The sequence below is a fragment of the Drosophila biarmipes genome, chromosome X, assembly GCF_025231255.1.
Source record: "Drosophila biarmipes strain raj3 chromosome X, RU_DBia_V1.1, whole genome shotgun sequence".
Lineage (NCBI taxonomy): Eukaryota > Metazoa > Arthropoda > Insecta > Diptera > Drosophilidae > Drosophila > Drosophila biarmipes.
Window position 1 is genome coordinate 24090137 of NC_066611.1, and position 22420 is coordinate 24112556.

The following is a 22420-nucleotide window of genomic DNA, read 5'->3' on the forward strand; positions in this document are numbered from 1 at the left end:
ATTTACTTTCTGGCTATAAATGTTACATAAACTGGGGACTAAGAAAGCGTCGTTGTGTAGAGGTTGTTATTGGTTATTATTATTGTTTTGTAGATTGTGGTGGGCAACTGAATCTAGCATTGAAAACTCTTAGTTGTATATCACTATGATATCGAGATCATGTTGGTCAAGTGGGGTCACCTTTTGGCGAGTGTGTTAAACAGAGTTATGATTATTGTTATTAAGTATAATGTAATAATATTAAGAAACAAATTAGAGGCATGCTATTGATAAAGTTACGGGCTCCGAGGAATAGTTTTGGGTCACCTTTTGGCCAGCCATTGGAAACTTGGGTGTTGGCCAAGAATACTGTCTCACTTTAGATCTATAGTGTGGGGATGTTAAATACAAATTTAGAGAGGAACCCTGTTGGTAAAGACCCCACGGTCTAGAGGGCTGTTTCGGGCCACCTTGGTGCATTACCTCAAGTACGAGCCCTTTGTTGGGTACCCAGAGTACCTACGAACTATGGGGATGGCCAAAAGAAACACGGGTTCCGCCCAGGAAAAACACGCTGTTTTTGGTTGAAAGATAAGAGTTGTATTTTTATATAATTTTTCAGTATTAGCTGTGTTGCTCTTTGCTGCCCATTGTTGTTCTGGTTGCTGTTCGTTATTGTTATAACTTATTTAATTAGCTTTCGAAATATTAGTATTAAATGTGGCTTTAAAAGTGAAATGTAAACAATCGCCCTCGTTCGCCCATTCGCATTGGACTTGTTCGCCCACCAAGAGGTCATCCTGCACTATGCTTGTTTTCTAGTAACTTAGCGAAATAATACGAGCGTACTGCAGTACTGCTTGTTATGTGCTCCGTATATATCTTATCTAGGGCTATATGCAAGCGTCTGGGTTGGAGCGGGTTCCAGCGATCTCTAGGCAACCCTAGGCGACAGCCCTGCAATTAATCTTCGAAACTCTAAAGTAAAGCTGATCTCGTGCGTGTGGGTGTGCAGTACCGGCTACTGTGTGTGTGTGTGTGTGTGTGTGTGTGTGTGCTGGTGTGTACGCTTGGCGTGGACCTAATTTCAAATCAAGTGTGTGTGTAGGCGAGCTTTCTCTCAGTGTACTGTGTTTCGGGTGTTCCTTCGGTTCTTGTGGTCCTCCAAGTGCTTCATCTATGCGAAGTTTACTTGCGAGGTTCTCGCGCGTGTACAATATAATTATTTAGTTAAGTTAATATTAATATTTATTATTGCCAGTTTCGATAAGAAAATAATTTTAAGATATTCATTATATATACGCTCCCGCTCAACCGCTCAACCGCTCAACCGCTCCTCGCTTAGTATTGCAGTTGTTACAAATATTCTGGTTGGTGTAAAGTAAAATTTGTTGACTAGACTTAATCGCCGCGCTCCTCGGCCTCCTAGTACTTTCCGTTTCGGTTGCTTTCGCTGCTGCATTTGCGTTCGCTATCCTTGATTTCTCTCAGTGTAGGTGTGGTCTGTGTGTGTGTTAACTTTAACTTTAACGGCAAGGGCTTGTGTGAGTGTACTTCTGGTTGCTTTCAGGCCTAGGCGTATAGTGGCTGATTCTCATTCGGTTACTAGCTACGTGTAGTAATAATCGTACTCATAATAATCGTGGTAGTAACTGCGATAACAACAGACTAAATGAACCTCATAATGCAACTGCGTGTGTGCTCTCCTGCTGCTGTTTCTCGTATGTACATCGATTGGTTTGCTGAACTTTCCTCAGCACTATCTCGAATTATTGCTTTCCGGTTCACACGTTACGGCTGTATTTGTTCCTAAAGGGGCGTGGCCACAATTGATGATTGCATCTACGGACGGGCGCTGCTCTATTGATTGACCCGGCTGAACGCGCTTTACAAAATCATCGGAGATACCTTTGGTATTTACGCAAAATTGACACCTAATTCTGAAGGCCTAACTTATTCGAAAGCAATATTTGCACCAGCATCGATTCGTGGGCCAACATATAACAACAGTTTAAACGAATATAACTTGCTCTTTGCAGATATGTATTTGATTTTCTCAGCAGTTTCCCCAATTAAGAAGGTTCTCTTATATCACAACCTCTAAACAACAAACTTTGGGCTCCACAGTGCTTGGAATGGAGTTCTCGAATAAAGTAAGGAGTAGCGCTGGCAATATGCAAACAAGACATGAGGAGCGTGGAAGGTTTTCGAAGTGCTTTCGACTTTCAACTTGAGCAGCGCCCTGTCGCCATTGCTTCGCTTGGTTAGCCGTTGTCGAGGACGGATTAACTACTTACTAAAAATGCAATTACTCTGCATGGCACTCCCATATGCGTGTAAATATTCTGCGAGTGATCCGAAGGAGCCAAACCAAGGTGTATCTACCCCCTGCTCGGGGCGATTCCTCAAGCAACAGTGCGGGGAATAAGTATGCGAGTGGTGGCGTGTCTTTGATGTATTCCGGTCTGGAGCTGCAGTTGGAGGAAACCGGCCCCTCTGGGTTGTATCCGATCCGATCCGATCCGATCCGATCCGATCCGACCCGATCCTGTGTTATTATTCGTTATTAAGGCAATCGCATTTGGTTAATTAATTGTAGAGTAGAGTATATAATGCCATTCGACTTGAAAATTGCTATTTACGGGCTGTCTTCCAACAGCCTCTCAAACTACTTGGTTGTTTTTCGGGGGCGGTGTGTGAGTGTCTATCTGCGAGATCCCTCGAATGAACTTAGCCCTTAGTTACATTAGGTTAGGTATAATAATTAATTGTTTACTTTGTTTACGTTTACTTTATATGAAATCACAGTCCGTATGTGAGAAAGACTTTATATATGTGTACTCGATAATGATGGTAAAATACATGGTATTCGGGAGGGGTTCGGCTCGGGAACGCCCCCATATGTATAACCTACATATTGCTATATTGGTGTTTGCTTTCGCTTTGCTTTTGTTGCTTACATGAAGTGTGGGATATGGGCCTCGTGGGCCTCGGGACAATGGACTACAATTAATTAATAACAATTTGTGGCTGCTGTTTATTTCGTCGCTTTCGCTTGCCTCACATATGTGTGTGTATATCTATATAAGACTGCATATATTTAAAATATAAACTATTTGTTGTTGTTGTTGTTGTTGCTGTTATGAAAGGCATTTGCTTTGTTTTTCGTTTGTTGATTTAAAAAAATTTCGCTTGAATTGTTGTTATTTAACTACATAATGCTAGTAATGTCTATATAATAAGATTTGATTTGAATTGTTTCTTTGTTTTTCACTTGAGTTTTTCTTTTTCTTCTTTTGTTTAGCTAAAATTTAATTATCCGACGAATTTCCCCTTGCTTTATCGCTTATCGTTTATCATTTATCGTCTGTCGCTTATCGTGATCTTTAATCGCTATCGATCTCCTCGAGCGCCACAATCAAAATCGTTAGCACTCGTTAAGTCTTCTTCTAATCAATTAATCAAAAAGATGTTCTCCTCGCATCCCCATACTATCTTGGGCATCCTTTCGCTTGATATGAACTCTCACAGTAAGATGATATAATGGATCGATCTTGAGTAATTTTCTCTTTGGTTTTGGGGCCAGAACGCAGGTTAGTTTAGAGCTTTTGCCAGGCGATAGTCAACGATATACACGATAGTTAGGTTCTAATATTGTCATAAAAGTTGGGGCTCTTTAAATATAGGTTATATATTAAACTGCGGGGAGAGAGAATACAGAGTTTAAGAGAGATGAAATGTCGTGTTTCTGTCCATTGCTTGTTTTTCTTGTTGTCTACTAACTTAAGTTCTTTTCGAGGCGCAATTATAGTAACCATATTATAATCATAATGATAATAGATCCACAAAAAAGTCGTTCCTTAACAGCTGCTCTATTATTGGTATTTTTTGGTATTTTTGCTTTGGTTTTCCCTTTTTACTAGATAAAAATTCATAAGCGCCATTTTGTCAGCCTATTTATGATTCAGATTTGATCAACAGTTTTCGCCATGTTTCGCCACTCGGGTTGGATTTCTTCCTTAGAAGGCCATGCTGGTTCTTCTGCCCCCCAGGCCACCGCCTCCTCCGCCGGGTCCGCCCCTGGTCAGCCCGCTGTGGGAGACGCTCCTGCCCATCCGGGCCTCACTGCCCTTGCGTTCCCTGGCCTTTCTGAGCAAGTCCGATGTGCTGGGCCTCCGGCTGTCCTGGGCAGAGGCGGCTCCTCCCCCTGATCCCCCAGCTCCCCCTCCCCGCTTGCAACTAACTATGTCCGAGGTGGAGGATCTCCTGATGGTGGCTCCATCGCTCGAGGGCAGCTGCAGGCTGGCAGCTCCGGCTGCTGCTGCTCCACTGTAGGGCGAGAGGAAGCTGGGCGAGTGCCCGGGGTGGATGACCGATCCCCTCGGCTCCTCGGGATCCACACTCTCCACCCGCAGGTATGGCATCCTGCGCTGCGGCTGATCCACCGCTGGAACGGAGCTGTTCGGCTGACTGGGCGGAGTACCCGTGCCCGAGTGACTCCTTAGGCCGCTGTACAGGGACTTCAGGTGGAAGTCCAGGGACTTGAAGTTCAGCAGGGAGCGGCGCTTCTGGGGCTCGTCACTGGGGGGCAGGGCCTGGTCCGGACTGCCGGTGCTGTTGTGTTGGTTATTGTTGTTCAGGGTGTCGAACTGGAGGTCAGCTGCGATGGGAACCACTACCGAATCGCTGGTCAGCAAAGGTTGCTGCTGAAGTTGCACATATTGCTGCTGCTGCTGCTGCTGCTGCTGCTGGAGGTGTTGCTGCTGCAGGTGTTGCTGCTGCTCCTGCTTGCTTATTGTTGTCGTCATGGTATTGCTACTTAGGCTAGTTTTACTGCTAATCACTTTCAAAAATTTATTATCGTTATCTAAGGACTCCTTTCGTCACTGGATGAGGCAGAAGCCCTGCTTGGCAGCGTCCTTGGCAGCGTCCACCTCCTCGATGAAGGCCTCATCCTCGTGCTTCGGCGAGTCGGCGCCGCAGGGTCCGCCGCCGCTCAGGCTGAGCGGCCCCTGCGGGCACGCTGATTGTCACCGGAGCGCCAGGGTCGAGATCATCGGCGGCCGCACCGGCTTGTTCTCCAGGATCCGCTCCAGCTCCAGCATGACGCTCGAGGAGAGCCGGGGCAGCAGCTGGGGGAAGAGGTCAGAGGTTAAAGATGTGGAGTCAAAAAATGTGGGACATTATAAAGCAGGACACTTATCAGTCACCTAACATATTTTTCCACGAGGGTGGGCAAAAAAATACTCATACGACACGTTGCCAAAAAAAAAAAACTTTTTAAATATTGTGCTGCCAGCTTATTGATTTTGGTTGTAATGACTGCTTTATTAAGAAAAGCAAAAAATACATGATTGTAAAAGCAAGCACTAAATCAGTAGGGTGGGTCAAAAAGTACTGTCCTTAAAAGTTACTCATACGACACGTGTGCCAAAAAACACTTTTTTTAATTCTGCGATTGATTCTGACTGAAATAACTGCTAAACTAAGAGCAGCAAAGACATATGTTTGACTGAATCAGTCATCAAAAATATTTTTCCAATAAGGGGGTCCAAAAAATACTTTCCTTCAAAATTACTCATACGCCACGTGTGGCAAATAAAAAAATATTTTTTTTAATTTTTTGTTGTCAATTAAAGGACTTTGCTGCCTGTGCTTAATAAGGATCGCAAAAGCAAATGTTTGGTTGAGATTAACGCCACCAATACTAAAATATAATTTGAGCAGGGAGAACGGTACGTATGAGTGATAAACTTTGAAGTCTTAATATTTGGCTAAATCTCTTGGTTTGATAGCGTTTTGAAATCACTTTGAACTGCAATAGTTGGTGTCTGAAAGTATGCAGTGAACAAAGCTAGTCGTCTACATTATGGGCGAAGGAGTTCATTGTATCCTTGAGTTCAAAATATATTGTAGCATACTTCTCAGCAAAAGCACTATTTAAGAAACTTATATCCTTAGCAGAAATACCTAATTGGTAGTATTATTTTGGGATGTATTTACCTGCAGCGACTGCAGGCTCTGGTGCAGCTGCTCCGCCGAGGTGGCGCCCAGCAGCAGACACTGGACGGGCTCGTGCTTCAGCGACCAGGCGATCGACAGCTGGGTGGGGCTGCAGCCCAGCTTCTCGGCGAGCGCGGCCAGGTCGCGGAGGCGGTCGCAGTGGCGGCGCCCCTCCTCGATCCGGTCCTTGCCCCAACTGCCCTGCGGCGACAGAGCGGCCTGGAAGCAAAGGACGCAACACATTACACCAGGGAAAAGGTGACCAGTGGATCTGTGTTATAAAAACAAGTCAATCTCTCGAGAATTCATTTTTGTTTCCCCTTCCATGTTAGAGATCTTAAACATGCATAAATTAAGCACTACTACCTTAGAGATTCAACTCCCCGAAATACAACCAGTCTTGGCAGTCAAAACCTATAGAAAGTACCACCACAATATGCCCTTTATCGGTCAGCACTCACATTGCGGTTGATCTCGTCCTCGGTCCACGAGAAGCTCTTCGTCTTGAAGGAGCCCTTGGGCAGGAAGAGCTTGTCGCCGTTCTGGGTGTCGCTGAGGGCCATCGAGAGGGGGCCCCAGGCCATGAGGCCCACGCCGATCTTGTTGTACATCTCCGGCAGGTAGAGCTCGCACTTCTCGCGGCAGAACATGTGGTACTCGGACTGCTCCACGATGGGCGTGATGCAGTTGAACTGGCGGCAGTTGGTGTAGGCCTCCATGATCTCCACCTGGCTCCAGCGGGCGGTGCCCCAGTACATGGCCCAGCCCTGCTGTATGACGTAGCTCATGGCGCGCACCACTTCTGGCAGGGAAATGAAACAGAGTTTACAAAATACGCAAGGCAAGTGCGGTTTAGAACGAGACGCGGGGGATAAAGATACTAGTAATATTGAACACTCCTCCAAATTATGGCCGAATATATGCACTATATTTTAGCCACACATTTTCTGGCCCTCCATTTGAGTGCCCTATACTTAGTAGTCTGCTTGTAAGCTCGGAAATCTTACCCTCCATGGGGCACATGGGATCCGCCTTGTGAATGATGACGATGTCGATGTACTGCAGCTGCAGTCGCTGCAGACTGGCCCTGACGCACTCGATGATGTGCTTCCGGGAGAGACCCCGTTCCTCGGACCTGATAAAAAGCAAAAATATTAACAAAATCAGCGGTATGTTTCGAAGAACAACTCAAAACAGATTCTGTACAATATATTTTTTAAAATGGAATGGTTTCCGTATGCCCATTTATTTTCTTTAAAAGTTACACACAATTATGCGTTCTAACTGATAGAAAATCCAATTATTTTACAAAGAAAGCCTTTTTAAGATAGAAAATTTAACAGAAAATAAATATAGGCTCTCTTATATCAGAACTGTTATTGGAACCCAAAATCTCCTGTTACTTTGCAAGCAAAAAGTTTCTTTTCTATCAGAACTTTTCTTCGAAAGTCCCACTTGGAAGCAGAACTGCTCTTGGAGAGTCCTTGAGACGACCCTCGGAACCCCCACTCACTTGGTGCTCCAGTAGACCTTCGTGGTGATGACGTAGGCGGTCCGCTTCCATCCCGCGCGCTGCAGGATCTTGCCGATCTCGGTCTCCGAGTGCGCCTCCGAGATGTCGAACAGGTTGATGCCGCTCTCGATGGCCAGCTTGAGGATGGCCTCCGCCTGGTCGTCGCTCACGCCCGGCGAGAAGACGGGCCAGGTGCCCAGGCCCACGTTGGAGATGCGGAGTCCGCTCTTGCCCAGGTTCTTGTACCGCAGCCCCGGCGTCGGCGTGGAGCCGTGGCGCAGCGGCAGCGCCGGGTTGGAGCCCAGGCTGATGGAGCGGCCTGTTCGGAGCGGAATGCCCAGGTACACGGTCATCGCGGCGGGGCGGCCAGGATCCAAATAGCCGCGTTGTCGCGTTGTCGGGTTGTCGAGTGGTCGAGTGTCGGGCGCCGGCATGGAAGTGGAGCGTTTCGTTTTGGGGGAAAATGTGCGTTTCGTTTAGTGGGAAACCTTTTCATTCCTTTTTGGGTGGTTGAGGGCTTTCAAAGTGCCGGGAAACGTGCAAAAACCAACGGCAACGCAACAGCAACAAGAATAAGGGTACAAACACAAAAGCAATGCCACCATTAAGGGCGGCCAAATCAGGGTGACGAAGTGCCAGTACTCTACACAAGAACCGTAGACTAATTTCGGAAGTGTGTGAAAAGTTCGTAGCTCCTAACTCTGTAATCTCCTCCTATATCCAAAAGAATCTATAGCCTGCACATCAAGTACCACCTCTTAAAAAGTTTTACCTTTAAAAGCGTTTATTTTGAAAGTAGTATGTTAATTTGATTAGCATTACTTCCCCTTGTTCTTTAAGGTTCTAACACTTTAATTATACCTACGATGTATCTTCTTCTAAGCCCAAATAAAAAATAAAAATCATCTTTAAAAAATACCACTAAAGCTGTACTACTTAGAGTTTTTAAAGCATTTACTTCCCTTGTTGAGACAGCCTTCCTTGCCTTTTAAACTCTTAACGACCTAGTGCACACTAAACCTCGCCAAAGGGGTCCCTAAAAATCTGGGTGTTCGGGCCTCCGAAAAAAGGTGTTATAGGCGTAATGCCGTTTCAATTACCTAATTGAAACCGCCTCGGAGGAGAGTGTATGAAACACAAAGAGCGCCGCGTGCAATGAACATGAATAAACAAAAGTGACATTTTTCCGTTGGCCTTCCTGTCCCCGGTTTTCCCCTGCCGCCGTGGAAAGTGCGTGCGTCCGGTGCGTGTTTCTGTTATTGTCTTTGTACTTTTATTATTATTCTCTGTACTTTTGGTTGCGTGATTGTGGCAGGTGGCTCGAGGGGTGGAGTTGTGTTCCTCGCAGAACGAATAAAATAAATTACCGCCCAGTTGCATGTTCTGGCCCTCCTTCCAGGGCCCTGCGCCCGCGCCTAATTCGCCAAACAAAACCCACATTTACCGACAGCTGAGCTACTACATCGATGTGGAGTGTGGAGTGGGAGTGTGGAGTTTGTACAGTACAGATACACACTGGAGGTACTTATTTCATTTACTTGGGCTGTTCTGAAGCAAGCGGTACTTGCTCGTATGTGGTAGCATGCAGAGGCAGGCAATCGAAAACAATCGAAAAGTCAAAGTCGAGCATCGACAGCAAACAACATAAATGATAAGCCTATATGATAGTGAGAAGTTTGATACCGAAATCAAGATGACCGCCCGTACCACTGAACTCCTCCATACAGTCGAGTGACGCAATGGGAGCCCGGCACCTGCAATGAAGAGTGGGAGGCAGATCGGGTTAGGGACATCGCGTGCAGATCGTGGAAGCCTGTGGAAACCTGTGGAAACCTTGTACTCCCCATTAGAAGTAAAGTACAGGATGAAGTGTTCTCAAACTTAAAATATATACTTATTGTTTTGTATTCATATATTAATGGTGCAAATTGAAATGACTGCTTAGTACCATTTACCATTGCCTACTGTTGGGCACCTTTGCCAGGGGTTTCTTTTTAACCTTAATAACTTTGCTTTATACCTGTAAGTGGTGAACGGGTCTTACTTACAGAGTTTTCGAAAGCGTGATATCTAAGGGAGATGCTAAAAACGTAGCTAAGGTTTTGGAATTGATACCAAGGTGCGAAAAAGTATGCAGAGAAAAAACGGCACGCTTTCTTTTCGAGCGTTGCTTACTTTTAGGCACCTCGTAAGTGATTCTGAAACCGCTCTCGCAACAAACGCACTCATATTTTTTCAGGACTTTTTATGATGCTAAAATGGTAGCAAAGACTGTGGAACTGCTACAAAGGTGTCCAAAAGTATGCAATGGAAAAGCAGCACGTTGTCTTCTCGAGCTTGCATACTTTTGGCCACCTTTAAGTGATGCTACGACCACGCCCGATCAAGACGAGTTCACAACTTTTTCAGGGTCTTTGACCCTCGAAACCCCTGACCTCTATACCTGTAAATGGTGACCGGGTTCGACTCGTCGCTAGTATTGTCCACGTTGTTGTTGTTATTGTTGTCGTTGGTCGAGGGAATGGCGCCGACGGCGCCGTTGCCGATCATCAGCTGCTGCGTCGTGGGTCCCGGAACGAAGTTCAGGTTGGCGGGCAGCGCCATGAGCAGCGGGGGCTGCGCTGGCGGCTGCGTCGGCAGCGACGCCGGCAGAGGCAGCGGCGGTACTGCAGCAGAGTCGCCGCCTGCGACAGTGGGCATTTCAATGGAGGTGACTGCTCCGCTGGAGACGTCGCCGCCGCCTCTGCCGGCGACCTCTGCCGCAGCGCTGCTCTGGTCGTGGCCCAGAAGCAGCGGCGTGCTCTCCTGCTGCAGCGTGTGCGAGTGCGCTGCCGCGACGGCCGGCGACTGCGACTGCGACGCCGACTGCGCCGCGCTGCCGTCGCCGTTCAAATTGCATAATGCCATCGACATTGTTTTTGTTTTTTTGGTTTGTATTTCACTTTATTTAAATTAAATATTTTATTTGTATGCTTGCTTATGCTTTTATATTTATTTTAATACACTATTGGACGCCATTGCTTGTATTTATTTAGCTAGTGTGCTGTGTAGGAATTTCTTCTCTCATATTTTTGTAGGCCTTCGCTTTATGTTTATTTGTTTCTGTTGCAAGTGAAATTGAATTTTCATTTGACTGTCGGTCTCTTTGAAATAATTTCTACTGATCCAACTATTTTTCAGCTATTTAAAGTTATTATTAGCAATCGGAGTTTCTAGTTTTTAAGTTATCTGGCTGATTGTTTTAATAGGTTTTAGTTTTTCTTTCTCTTATTTTCTTAGGTTTCCAAAACATATACTTTGTTAGCTTTTAATTTAATTAAAATTCCATAGAATGTTTCAGCGTTCATTGATTTATTTACATTGAAGAGTTGATTTTATTTTGTTTTTGTGTTCAGTTGATTATTTCAAGTTCTTATGTTATTTTCACTTTCTGCATTTGCTGTGCATTTTCTTTTTTATATTATTATTAAGACTGGACTACAAATCACAAGGGATTTTACTGCTATATAGCATACTTTTAAGGCAAAGTCCAGTCCGATAAATGTTTATTTTCTCGTCGCTGCTGAAGATGATAATATGAAAACTTATTCTTATCGCCCGAGTCTGTTTGCCAAAAAATACAAAAACTTGATCGAAACTTTTGCCAAAAGTTTTGTCACGATAATTAGGGAGCCGAAACAAGGCCCAAATAAACAACGTTTTCTTGGGGAAAGCGAGAGCGCAGAAAGCGAAGGAGCTTTTCACCACACTCGAAAAAATTCAGCGGGCGGGAGAACTCAGAAAGGGAATAATCCGGTCGAAAACTTTTATCACTTGGCTGATAACCTGCCAACTCATAAACTCGATCTTGTCTGCCCGATCGTCCTAATTTGTAAAGGCACACTGGTGTCTCGGAAAATGTAGTTTCAGATCGTGAAATACTTATAAGATTTAGTAAAATCTAAGATTTAGTTTCAGATAAATGATCGCCTAAGTGGAAATATAGTGTATCTTTTTTTTTTTATTTAATTAACATCTTTATTTAATATAATCCAGGAACAGATCTAATTAAAGCCTTTAACCTAAATGTTTTCTTAAGTAAATAATCTCTTAATTATAAATTATAATTAGTTTTCAACTTGGTATATAGGAGTAGCTCAAATTACGACTAGTTTCAAGTAAATAATATATTCATATTAGTCTCTTAGGAGCAGCCCAAAATGTCTTCTTTTGAGCCTGCGAATTGGGATAGCCCCCTGTAATCTCCGGGCTAGACGATTACGGTGGGCAGTTAGACGGTCGTTGTACCTGCTTGAGAAGAACGATATTTGGTCTTCAACAAGACTCAGGTTTAGGTCATTGTGAAGCGTTTGGCCGCTAACGAACCACTCACAGCCAGTGATTTGTCTTAATGTTTTGTTCTGGACGGTTTGGAAACGTTTTCGGTGGGACGCAGCCGCCACTCCCCAAATTTGGATTCCATATCTCCAAGTTGGTGCGATGATTTGTTGATAAATGTGCCGCTTGCATCTTAGAGATAATTTGCTTTTCTTGTTTAGCATCCAGAATAATTGGTTCCGCTTTAGGTTGCACATTTTGACGACTCTGGCAATATGTTCTCGGAAGGTTAGGCGTTTGTCCAGTGTGAGGCCTAGGTATTTCGCCTTAGTCGCTTGCTCTATGTCCACATTATTAATGTGGACCACCGGAGTTGTTTTTCGGCGTAACGTAAAGCAAACGTTTACGCATTTGCTTTCGTTGATTTTGATATTGTTCGCCGTGGCCCATTTCTCGAATTCGTTGAGGTAGGTTTGCAGCGTTTGTGAAGACTCGGTCTCACTGTTCGAGGAGCTGAGAAAGCAGACGTCGTCAGCGAAGCTGGCCAGCAGCATTTTGCTGTTGTCGTAGGTCATTTCTTCATAGCTTGGCTTGGGGATGTCTGCTGTAAAGATGGAGTACAGTAGCGGTCCTAAGACGCTTCCTTGGGGAACGCCAGCTGTAATGGCAACATTTGCAGAGATTGCGTCTCTGGACTGGACGCAAAAATCTCTGTTTGTGAGAAACGATCTGATGAGCTCAAACAGGTTGGCTGGCAGCGCTGTTTTGACTTTGGCTAGTAGTCCCGGGATCCAAACTCTATCAAATGCCTGTTGTATGTCAAGAAAGATGCCGTTGCAGTATTCTTTATTGTCGTAGGCCTTCAGGATGTGATTGACTACACGGTGCAATTGCTCAATCGTACTGTGGCCGGCTCTGAATCCGAATTGGTGCATTGGGATAGTATCATTGTCTTCTAGGTGTATTATAAGTCGGGAAGCTATCAGCCTTTCCATTACCTTCGATAAAGAGGGCAGGAGGCTGATAGGCCGGTAGGAGCATGGATCCTGTTCCGGTTTCCCTGGCTTTAGAATCATACTGATTCTAGCACTCTTCCATTTTTTGGGAAAGTATTGCACTCTAAGTATCGCATTGAATATCAATGTGATAAGTAATAGTGCTCTCTTGGGAAGGATTTTAAGTACTGCGTTGCTTATTAGGTCATGACCTGGCGCCTTTCGACTTTTGAGGGTACGTATCATGTTTGAGACTTCTTCCAGACGGATATGTCTTATTGGAGGTGACATCTGGAAAGGGCGCTGTAGTATTTCGTTTATTCTGTTGATATCCTCCTCGGATGCGAAATTAAACGCAGTGAATCTGTCGCCAAGGTGTTCCGCAAATGTTTGTACTTGCTCTTCTAAGGAGCGACACCAGTTACCATTGCTGTTCTTCAGAGGCGTAACTTTCTGTGGCATTCTTTTTACTTTTTTGGTAAAGGACCACATATTAAAAATGGAATCATTAGAATAGTCCATATTGGTCAGCATATGTTCGAATTGCGCATTTTTCAATTCAGCCATGGCAACGTGAAGCTCTCTGGCGCATCTATGCCATTGAGCTTTATCCTCAGGACTGTGCGTTCGAATATAACGTCTTCTCAGTGCTCTCTTACGGACTAGAATCTCTGCAATGTTTGGGTCAATTCTATTCGAGTGGCGTATGAGGGCTCTGCCATGATTGTTTGCAGTGTACACGTTTGCACTCCTCGCCGCATTTGTCACGTTGGTAGTGAAGAGGTCTACAGCGTCGTCAATCTCAGCAGCAGAGTTGAGCTCAATGTTAAGGCGTATCGATCTACATAGTTCTTCCTTGAAAACAGCTACATTTGTGTGTTTGCTAAGAAGTTGTCTACGTTGAGTGCATTGTATGGCTTCTGTTTTTAATGTAGTGATGAGAGATAGGTGGTCCGATTCAAGGTCCCAGCTGTCTCTGATGCTTAGCTTGTCGTGTGGAATGTTGCGATAAATTGCAAAGTCTAAACAGGATGGTCTTCGATTTACTGCGCTTGGATAGTATGTTGGTGCTCCAGTCGCCAGGATGTTGGCGTTAATTGAGATGGCGCTTGCGGCAAGTAAGTTACCTCGGTGACAGGTGATCGCAGAACCCCACCATGGATGTTTGGCGTTCCAGTCTCCGCTGATAAATGATCTTGGGAAGTTGAAGTTAGCGAATATGTCATCAAATTCTGATTGAGTCCAGCTGAAGTTCGGAGGGCAATAGATTGATCCGATGAATATTTGTCCTATACATGTTTGGATTCTGGCACCCACGATTTGGACTTTAGCATGGACGATTGGCTCGATGGGAAAGTGATTGATCTTTTTGTTAACCAGGATTGCAGCTCCACCCCTGTGGCTGCCGTCAGGTAGATTTGAAGTGTAGACTTCATATCCAAATAGTTGAAGGTTGGATGTCTTCGTTTCAGTGAGAAGGAGAATGTCAATATTCTCTCTCTCCGCAAGGTGGCCGATTTCCGTCATTTTGCCGGCAGCACCTCGCGTGTTCCAGGTGAGAATTTTTATTTGGGACATTGTGTAAGTTGCGCGTTAATTGCAACCAGCATCTTCAGCATCTGGGCTTGCATGGCGTATAGACCCTCGATAGCTTTTGAGAGCGATGCAACTGCCATTTCTAGTTTAGATTCTTGTGCATTTTGCTGTTGTGACACATCTGGGAAAAAGTGCGCATGATTTTTTGCACCGTAGTGATGTTGCTGTTGAATGGCGTCCTGTAGCCTATTTGTTAGGTTTCCTGGTCGTTTGTTTTGTTTTTCCGTGATTGGATTTGCATTTCTGGCTATTTGAGCATAAGAAACTCCATTTTCATAATGTTTGGGTGTAGAGTTATTGTTTATGCTCACTTTTGGGGTTTTCTGTACATTTTCGTTCATTTTGAGCAATTTTTGATAGGATTTGCAGCCACGGAAGTTAGCTGGGTGATTTTCACCACAGTGAGTGCAAGTTGCTGGTGCTTCTTTGCTTCTGGGACAATCTGATGATTTATGGTAGTCACCGCAAGAGACACAGATAAAAGGTCTGTAGCAATATCTTGCAGTATGACCAAACGATTGGCATCTCCGACATTGCACTATGTCTTGTGCTTTTCTGGCTACTTCAAAACGGACGCGTTGGCGACATAGAGATCGTAGTTGGAGTATATCTTTGTTATTTAGATTCTTTTCTACATTAATGAAGAAGAGGTTCATCTGTTCACCGCTCTTGTTGCTTTTTGGGTTATATATTGATAGAACTTTATGCCCCTGTCTGAGTAATTCCTCTTTGATTTTATGATGGAGCTGTGAATGGTGTAATCCTCGCACAACAACTCTGAATGGTTTCTCGTCTTTCAATTGATAGCAATGGAATTCAATTTTCAGGGAACTTAGTTGTCGTACTACAGCCCTGTAGGTGTTTGCGTCTTTGGTGTAGATTCTGTGAGTGGAGCCCACAGAGGATTTGATTTCAACATTTTCAAGATTTGTAACTTCCTCGATAGCGATAAGAAGTTCGTTCACGTTTGTCACGTCCATAAGAACGATTGGTGGTGGTTTTGGACTACCAGTAGAAGCAGATTTTACCGTAGATGAATCAGTTTTACTTTGTACGTTTGCGTTCTTGTTATGTGCATTGCTGTCTTTAGCCTTAGAAGCGGTGTGAGAACGGTAAGCCGCTGCTGCAGCGCTAGTCGATGGTTCGTCCACACTATTGCAGTCCATCTCATCGTCATCAACTGATAGTGTTTCGAACCTGTTTGCTGACACAGGGTCACTGGGTTCTAAATTTCTAATATCGGCACGTTTTCGTTGACTTATTGGTGAGTTCGATGACCCCTTCCTCTTCTGGCTCTGGATTTTTTGCCATCTGGGTGAATCCGGTAGAGGGGGGAAGTCTATAGAAGTGCTTAATGCTTTAGGAGGCATAGGCGTTGAGCACATGCCACTGCATATGCTGGGTGATGATGTAGTGTTGGTATATATTGGACTGTGAGTTGTTGTCAGAGTACTGGTGATACAGGCTGCATTACTGCTTGATACTGCTATACCATATGAGTTAAGCTTGCCGCTAGTGGCCAGATTTTTTGCCAGGGTTAACTCTCCTGGAATCACCTCGTCCATGACGGCTTTTCTCAGAGCTTCGCCCAGAAGCATTGTTTCTCTGGTATTTGCCATTTCTCTCGATTTTATGCAAAGTCGAATGTAAGTCAATCACTGCTTTTATTGCCCCTCTTGTACGGCTGCGCGCAGTGTGAGGGGAACAGCGGTGCCCTAGCGGGCACAAATGCAGTCTTGTCGCACTACACTTATGTTGTTGTTGTTGTCCCACTGCCGACACTGCGCTAGACAGCGTCCGAATTTTTATGATCTGTGCTATTATTAGCACACGAAGAATAGATAACAAAATAATAACGCGTAAGCACGCACTTTGTTTTTTTTTTTTTTTTTTTTTTTTTTTTTTTTTTTTTTTTTTTTTTTTTTTTTTTTCCCCACGACACAACTTGTCATAGTGTATCTTATGCAAAAAAAATGTAATATTCAAAAAAAGTTCAACATTTCGGGAGACCACTTTGCCGCAGAAATATCACAGCACATAAATAGAAAATTTGATGGCTGTTAATTTTAGCCCGTCGCCGGCTCATTTAATCCGCCCGTGCCAAAGACAGATACGAATGTATCTGTATCCGTAAATGTATCGACGGCGGCTCTTTACGATTTCCACTATCGGAGGTTAATTATAGATTAACCTTGACAGTGATTCAGAATCGGTCAGACAGCTTTTCCCTCTTCATTAGCGGGATCAATTCGGAAAATGCACTACTTTCCTCTGGGAAAATGCCAGCGGGAGAGGGGCGAGCGGCGAGGAGACAGCTTTTCACCACGACCGGTGTATTTGGCAGCTCAACAAGCAGAAGCACGAGTAAAGTACAAAACCAAGAACAAGGCACAATTTGCACCCGCCTTTCCCCTGCATTTCCCTTTGCTGGCCTTCTGGCAAACTAACTTTTGACGTTTATGCAACGGTTTACTCAATAAAACTGACACCTCCACAGGTAGCAAATTCAGGCACAGGGACTCGATTACACTGTGCAACAGGGCCAACAATACTACTGTTTAATTATACAATTCATTTGTAAGGCAGAGATATTTTCAGAGATTTTAATGTACTTCGATAATGTATTAGCAAGGCAATGACAAAAATATTAATTTACATGTTTTTCAATATCTTTTCGCTATTTTTGTTAACCAGTAACAGGAAAGGACCCTGCTAAACACCGGACATCAATAAGGTATCTTTTAGTTACATTTTTAATCTTGTATGAGCCTTTTAAACATTTTTGTAGGTTTCATCTTATTCATAAAATGTGCCCTTTTCTAACGAAAATTTGAGGTTCTATTCTTCAAGTAAATATGTGTCTCACTTCCTTTGCCGCACAGCCTACTTCCTAGGGATCAATGGCCAACCTGAAGCTACGGTGAAAAGTTTCGAGAGGCAGCTGCAAGTTTTCCATTTCCAGGCCACAATGACAGTTGACTGAGCACACACGAAAACAAAAACAGATATCCATAGCATGTGCACAAACATCTAGGTCTTCGGGCACTTGGCAAAAGGTGTCAGTTCTCGGGGGCTGCAGAGGAGGCTAATCTGCAAATTAAACTTTCAGCCAGGTGTTGTTATCCTTGTTATCCTTGTTATCCTTGCTCAGCCAGATTGCCCCCAAGTGGGCGGCAAGTGCAAGATTATCGGGCCAGGTCACAGGCACTCTGACCTGATGAGCTAAGTGGGGTCACCCATCGAGAAAACGGGTATCAGACACCGATAGATTGCGCTGATTAATGGATTTGCCATGGGTGAATTGTTTGAGGCAAGAAAATGGGTTTTCAATCAGAGATTCTTGTGTCAGATCCATGGGATCATGAGGCAAGTCAACTCTGGATTCAAAATCAATCAATTCAATTTCATTTATCCACAAGAACCCATCAGGAGCCACAGGACAAGGCAAAACATTTAAATATAATAGAAAAAGTTTTCTTTTGGAGTCAGGGAAATATGTTAGGACCCATAAAATAGCTAGTTAATTAGCCATCCAGCCCATACGCGCCCCTTAAGTATCAATTGTAAACTACGAAAAATCTTTATTTCCACCTTATTACCTCGTTCGGCGACTTTGATCTTGGAATGAACGAGTACCTAGCTGCGACATTGCAAGTGAAATGCATTTTTAATGCCTGAAATCGGCGTGTCGTGCCATCAGTTCGGGGGGGGACTTCGGTTTTTCCGGCCGAAGGGAATCAGGGAAATGCATTTATTGCTATTTCATCAGCTTGCAATTTGGCCAGCACACGTGTGTCAAATCAGCTAGCCCCCGCCCCCTCTCCCTCTGCACCTCCCTTTTAGTTTTCCCTGCACTTTCCCTTAACCCCTTCGGTTTGATTTCCGCTGACACTTGGCTGTCTGCACTTAAAATCGCATCATTGCCGATTATCTTTTGCCGCTTTCCCTGGCATTTTGTGCTGCGGCGACCTTGACTCGTGCACGAATTGGAAAATGTGTTTTCCCCGTTTTCCCTTCCTTTTGTTATAGTTTCGGGCGAAGGCCAGGCGTCCGTAAGCTGTTTACAAGCTTATGGCAGCCACAAAAGACAACTGGTTTACAGTGTCAGCCTCTGCTTCCTAATTATGTGAGCCGCCGAGGGGCGGGGTGGAAAACCCCCTGAGAAAGCGGCACGGGAAAAATCCAATTTGAGCCACTTGCCTGCTACTTTCTGGCTGCAACATCATCCACTGCAACCTTGAGTGCAACTGCAATTGCAGCTGCCTGTGTGTGCGAGTGGGCTTCTCCGCGCTTTTCCCGGCTCAGCTGTGTGCGTGTATCTGAGCATCTGTGTATCTGTGTCTTTGTGTCCGTTTCTGTGTGCCTGTGCGGCTCAAAGGACCTGCTGCCATAGGCTGGCAACAACAAATTGCCTTGGTATTCCGCCTTTTGGCGCACAGCACGTAGCCAAAAGTGCAAATAATAAAATAAATACATAACACACACACATGTGCATATAAGTTATGCATGTGTGTGGGCCTCCTTTTCCCCATTTTTCCCCATTTTTGCTGCTTTTGTGTTTTTTGTAGTGTTTTCTTGTTTTTTGAACAACCGCAGCATGGCGTGACACCAACACCGGTCGATATGCCGCATTCCTCTCCGGCTCGCTCTCCATTTCCCCATTTCCCCGCGCTTTCCTTTCTCTCCCTCTCTTTTTCGGCTTTCCCCGGTGACCCCGGGGACAGAGATAGCGATAGGAGGGCGGGCGCCGGCTAGAGCGGGACGGAGAGCCGTGACCCACTGACGCGCTGACCGGCCTACGGGTACGCGGCTATACATGGGATTTATGGTTATGGTTATGGTTCCGGGGCCGGGGTCGGGGTCGGGGCCGGGGAGTCTCGGCATTTTCGGGTTAAAGTGCATAAGGCATTCGCTAATCGATTAGGTGAAGGGTGGCTGACTTTGCGGAAACAGGAAGCCGGAAACAGGTTACGGGATACCGAGCAGCGGATACAGGCCTGCCGCAACTCATGTTCGCCATCAATGGGTCGAAGGAGCAGCTCTAAAATTCCAATTAGTTGGGGTTGAATTTAGGGATGGTAAAGAAGTTCGTTATCAAACAAAATAATAGTATATATAAATTGTAAGCTGTTATTATAAGTTATTAGAAGTCCCTTGGGATGTCAAAAAACTCCACTATTGAAAAGAAGAACTCAAAAATATTCGACTAACTATATATCCAAAACCAAATATTCATTTATGAGTTTATTTAGTGCATTTCTATAAAGCTCTTACTGGAAAGCCAGCTTTAAGTTATTTAATCAAAAACAAATGCCGCTGACCAGGCCAAGCGGCTAAGCTGCGACTTAAGCGGCTCCAATTCAATTAATAAGTGCGGCAATCAGTTTTAAGCTTTACCCCAGCTCCGGAACATATATCATCCCCGACGGATTTCCCAAGTATCAGCCCACACTGGCTTATGCAATTGCCCATTTTCCATTTTCATTCTCCACATCCCATATCCCATATCAGCGGCCAGATCGGGTGACACGTGGCATGTCATATTGGAATTACATTTCTCACACGAATCCAAAGTCAAAGTCCCTCTTGGGGACTCCCCGTCCCCCCGAAATCTTGGCTGCATTATATTCCCATCAGGGCCAGGGGGCGGAGTCGAGTCGAGCCGAGTTCAGTTGATTTGGATCAACAAGGTTAGACCCAAACCCAGGGGCAAGGCAAGGATACGACCCATAGCCACCGCCCACAGCCCCACAGTTCGGCTTCTATAATGCGAGTCCCCTAGAATTACGATTTTCCTGGTCTAAAAATCTTAAAAACCCCAAACGATTCCGTATTATAGATCTCTGATTTTAAAGATTTTCTTCGGATGTAGCCACAAGGATATACCCAAAAACCCTCTTACTTCTGAAAATCGAACCATCAGCTATACATTTTCTATTATAAGCGTTTTCTCCTTATTAATTTGTTAAACAAATTTTCAAATACTCCACTGACAAAGTACGATCCGGTGAAGCTCCACTGTAGCTTTTTCAGATTTTGTTGTGGCAAGGCGGTCTTATCGATGCACCGCTCTCCCACTCCCCCAAAAAATCAGCAGCGGTGGCGTGACTGGATAATTACTTACTAAACACAATTTTTTCCTGTTGCTGCTTGGGCCAGCGAGTCGAATGCAGTTCACACGACATTAAAGTCCGGCACGCGGAGCTATTGAAGCGTTTTTTGTGATTGTGTTCAGTTCGGTCTGTGATTTCTTGCTCCGGAATCCTGTGAGTGCGAGTGGGTTTTCCCCAAAGAAAGGCAGCCAGAAAATTGGAGCGTTGACACACATACACGGCTATGTGTGCGTGGCACAACACACATGGGAAGTGGGAAATGGGAAATGCTTTGGCACAGATGTCGGCCTGCCCTTTGTTTATGGCGGTATCCTCTGCAGGGCCTCTGCGTCTGTGTGAGCTGGCCAAGTGGAGGCAACCCAAATCTGCCTACAATGCAGATATGCCCTCGAAGTGTCCACTAGATATCTGAATATGTAACGCGGAGTCACTAAAAATCAGCCCAGAGATCGACATTTCTTTTTAACTGTCTGTTTCAAAACCCATTTTAAATATAGAGCAGCAGCAATGCACAAAACCTAAGAGTATGGCAAATGAAATTTGCAAGTTTCTCCGCGTTAAAACAGATAAACTACAAAGTGGCAGAGAACCATTTAGCTTACGCGCACAAAACACTGTGTTCCAACAGCGGAGCCCTGCAATGCACTTGAAATTAGCCAGCTAAAAGAAAGGGCTCCTCAACCGGAAGTGGGACCACGTTGCGTATGCGTTATGTGTGCACCAACAATATGGCTGCCGTTTGTAACGGCAGTGTTTACGCAGGCCAGCACATGTAACGGTACTGCTGACGGCGAACGCAACAAAATAGTGGATGCGACCTTCTTGCCACCCACTCCGCCCCCTGCCACCCTCGTTGCAGCCCCCTCCTGTGACAGCCGAGATTTATGAGCATATTTATGTGCCGCAGCACATTGTATTACGAGTGCGAATCCGTATCTTTGTATTTTTTGGCACCAAACAAACTGAGCAACAACAAAAAAAATGTGGGAAAACAGAAGGCAATTTTCGCACAGAGGTTCTGGTTTTCTCCTTTTTTCGCCTCCTTGTTTTGTTTTCTCGCCTTACAATTATTTATAAATTGTTATTAAATAATCTCGCCCAAAAAGTCGCCGCCAACGGAACGCGCGCGACGCGAACCGAAGCGTCTGACACGCGAAACACGTAACACCGCAATGAAGACCAGAAGTGCCACCGCTCACTCGCCCATTCGCTCAGTCGTTCATTCGCTCAGTCGCTCACTCGCTCACTCGCTCACTTGCTCACTTTCTCAATCGCCGAGCAGCATGCACGGTCTTTTTTCGGCCTCGCTGCCGAAATCGGAAAATGCAAACTGGCAAAACGGGCGAAACGCCAGCCGAGAGCCAAATGGCAAAGCAGTGGCAAACTCTTCGGCTAGTGTTGGGTAAACTGGCTGTTTTCTGGGATCACACATTTGGGATCTCAAAAGTATTCAAAATCGAATTTAAAAACATTTAAATTATTGTTTATCAGTATATGCATCTTAAAAAGTCACTTGTTCCCCAAAAATGTTTTAAATGTGCAAGGCAGTGTTGGGTGGGCAGTGTTGGTAAAGCTTAGGAACTCAGTGTTGGGTAAACTGGCTGTTTTCTGGGATCACACATTTGGGATCTCAAAAGTATTCAAAATCGAATTTAAAAAAATTAAAATTATTGTTTATCAGTATATGCATCTTAAAAAGTCACTTGTTCCCCAAAAATGTTTTAAATGTGCAAGGCAGTGTTGGGTGGGCAGTGTTGGTAAAGTTTAGGAACTCAGTGTTGGGTAAACTGGCTGTTTTCTGGGATCAAACATTTGGGATCTCAAAAGTATTCAAAATCGAATTTTTATTGTTTATCAGTATATGCATCTTAAAAAGTCACTTGTTCCCCAAAAATGTTTTAAAT

General features: G+C 44.7%; 1 protein-coding gene across 1 annotated transcript; it reads right to left on the reverse strand.

Annotated features, from left to right (window-relative positions):
- Positions 1-556: 556 nt before the first annotated feature.
- On the reverse strand, positions 557-21676 carry LOC108027560 (uncharacterized). Its single transcript, XM_017099036.3, is given in 8 exon segments — positions 557-5111; positions 5983-6201; positions 6444-6781; positions 6990-7117; positions 7496-7814; positions 9179-9249; positions 9939-11057; positions 21582-21676. Coding segments are annotated over 7 exon segments (2658 nt in total). The 5' UTR covers positions 10409-11057; positions 21582-21676; the 3' UTR covers positions 557-3998.
- Positions 21677-22420: the final 744 nt, after the last annotated feature.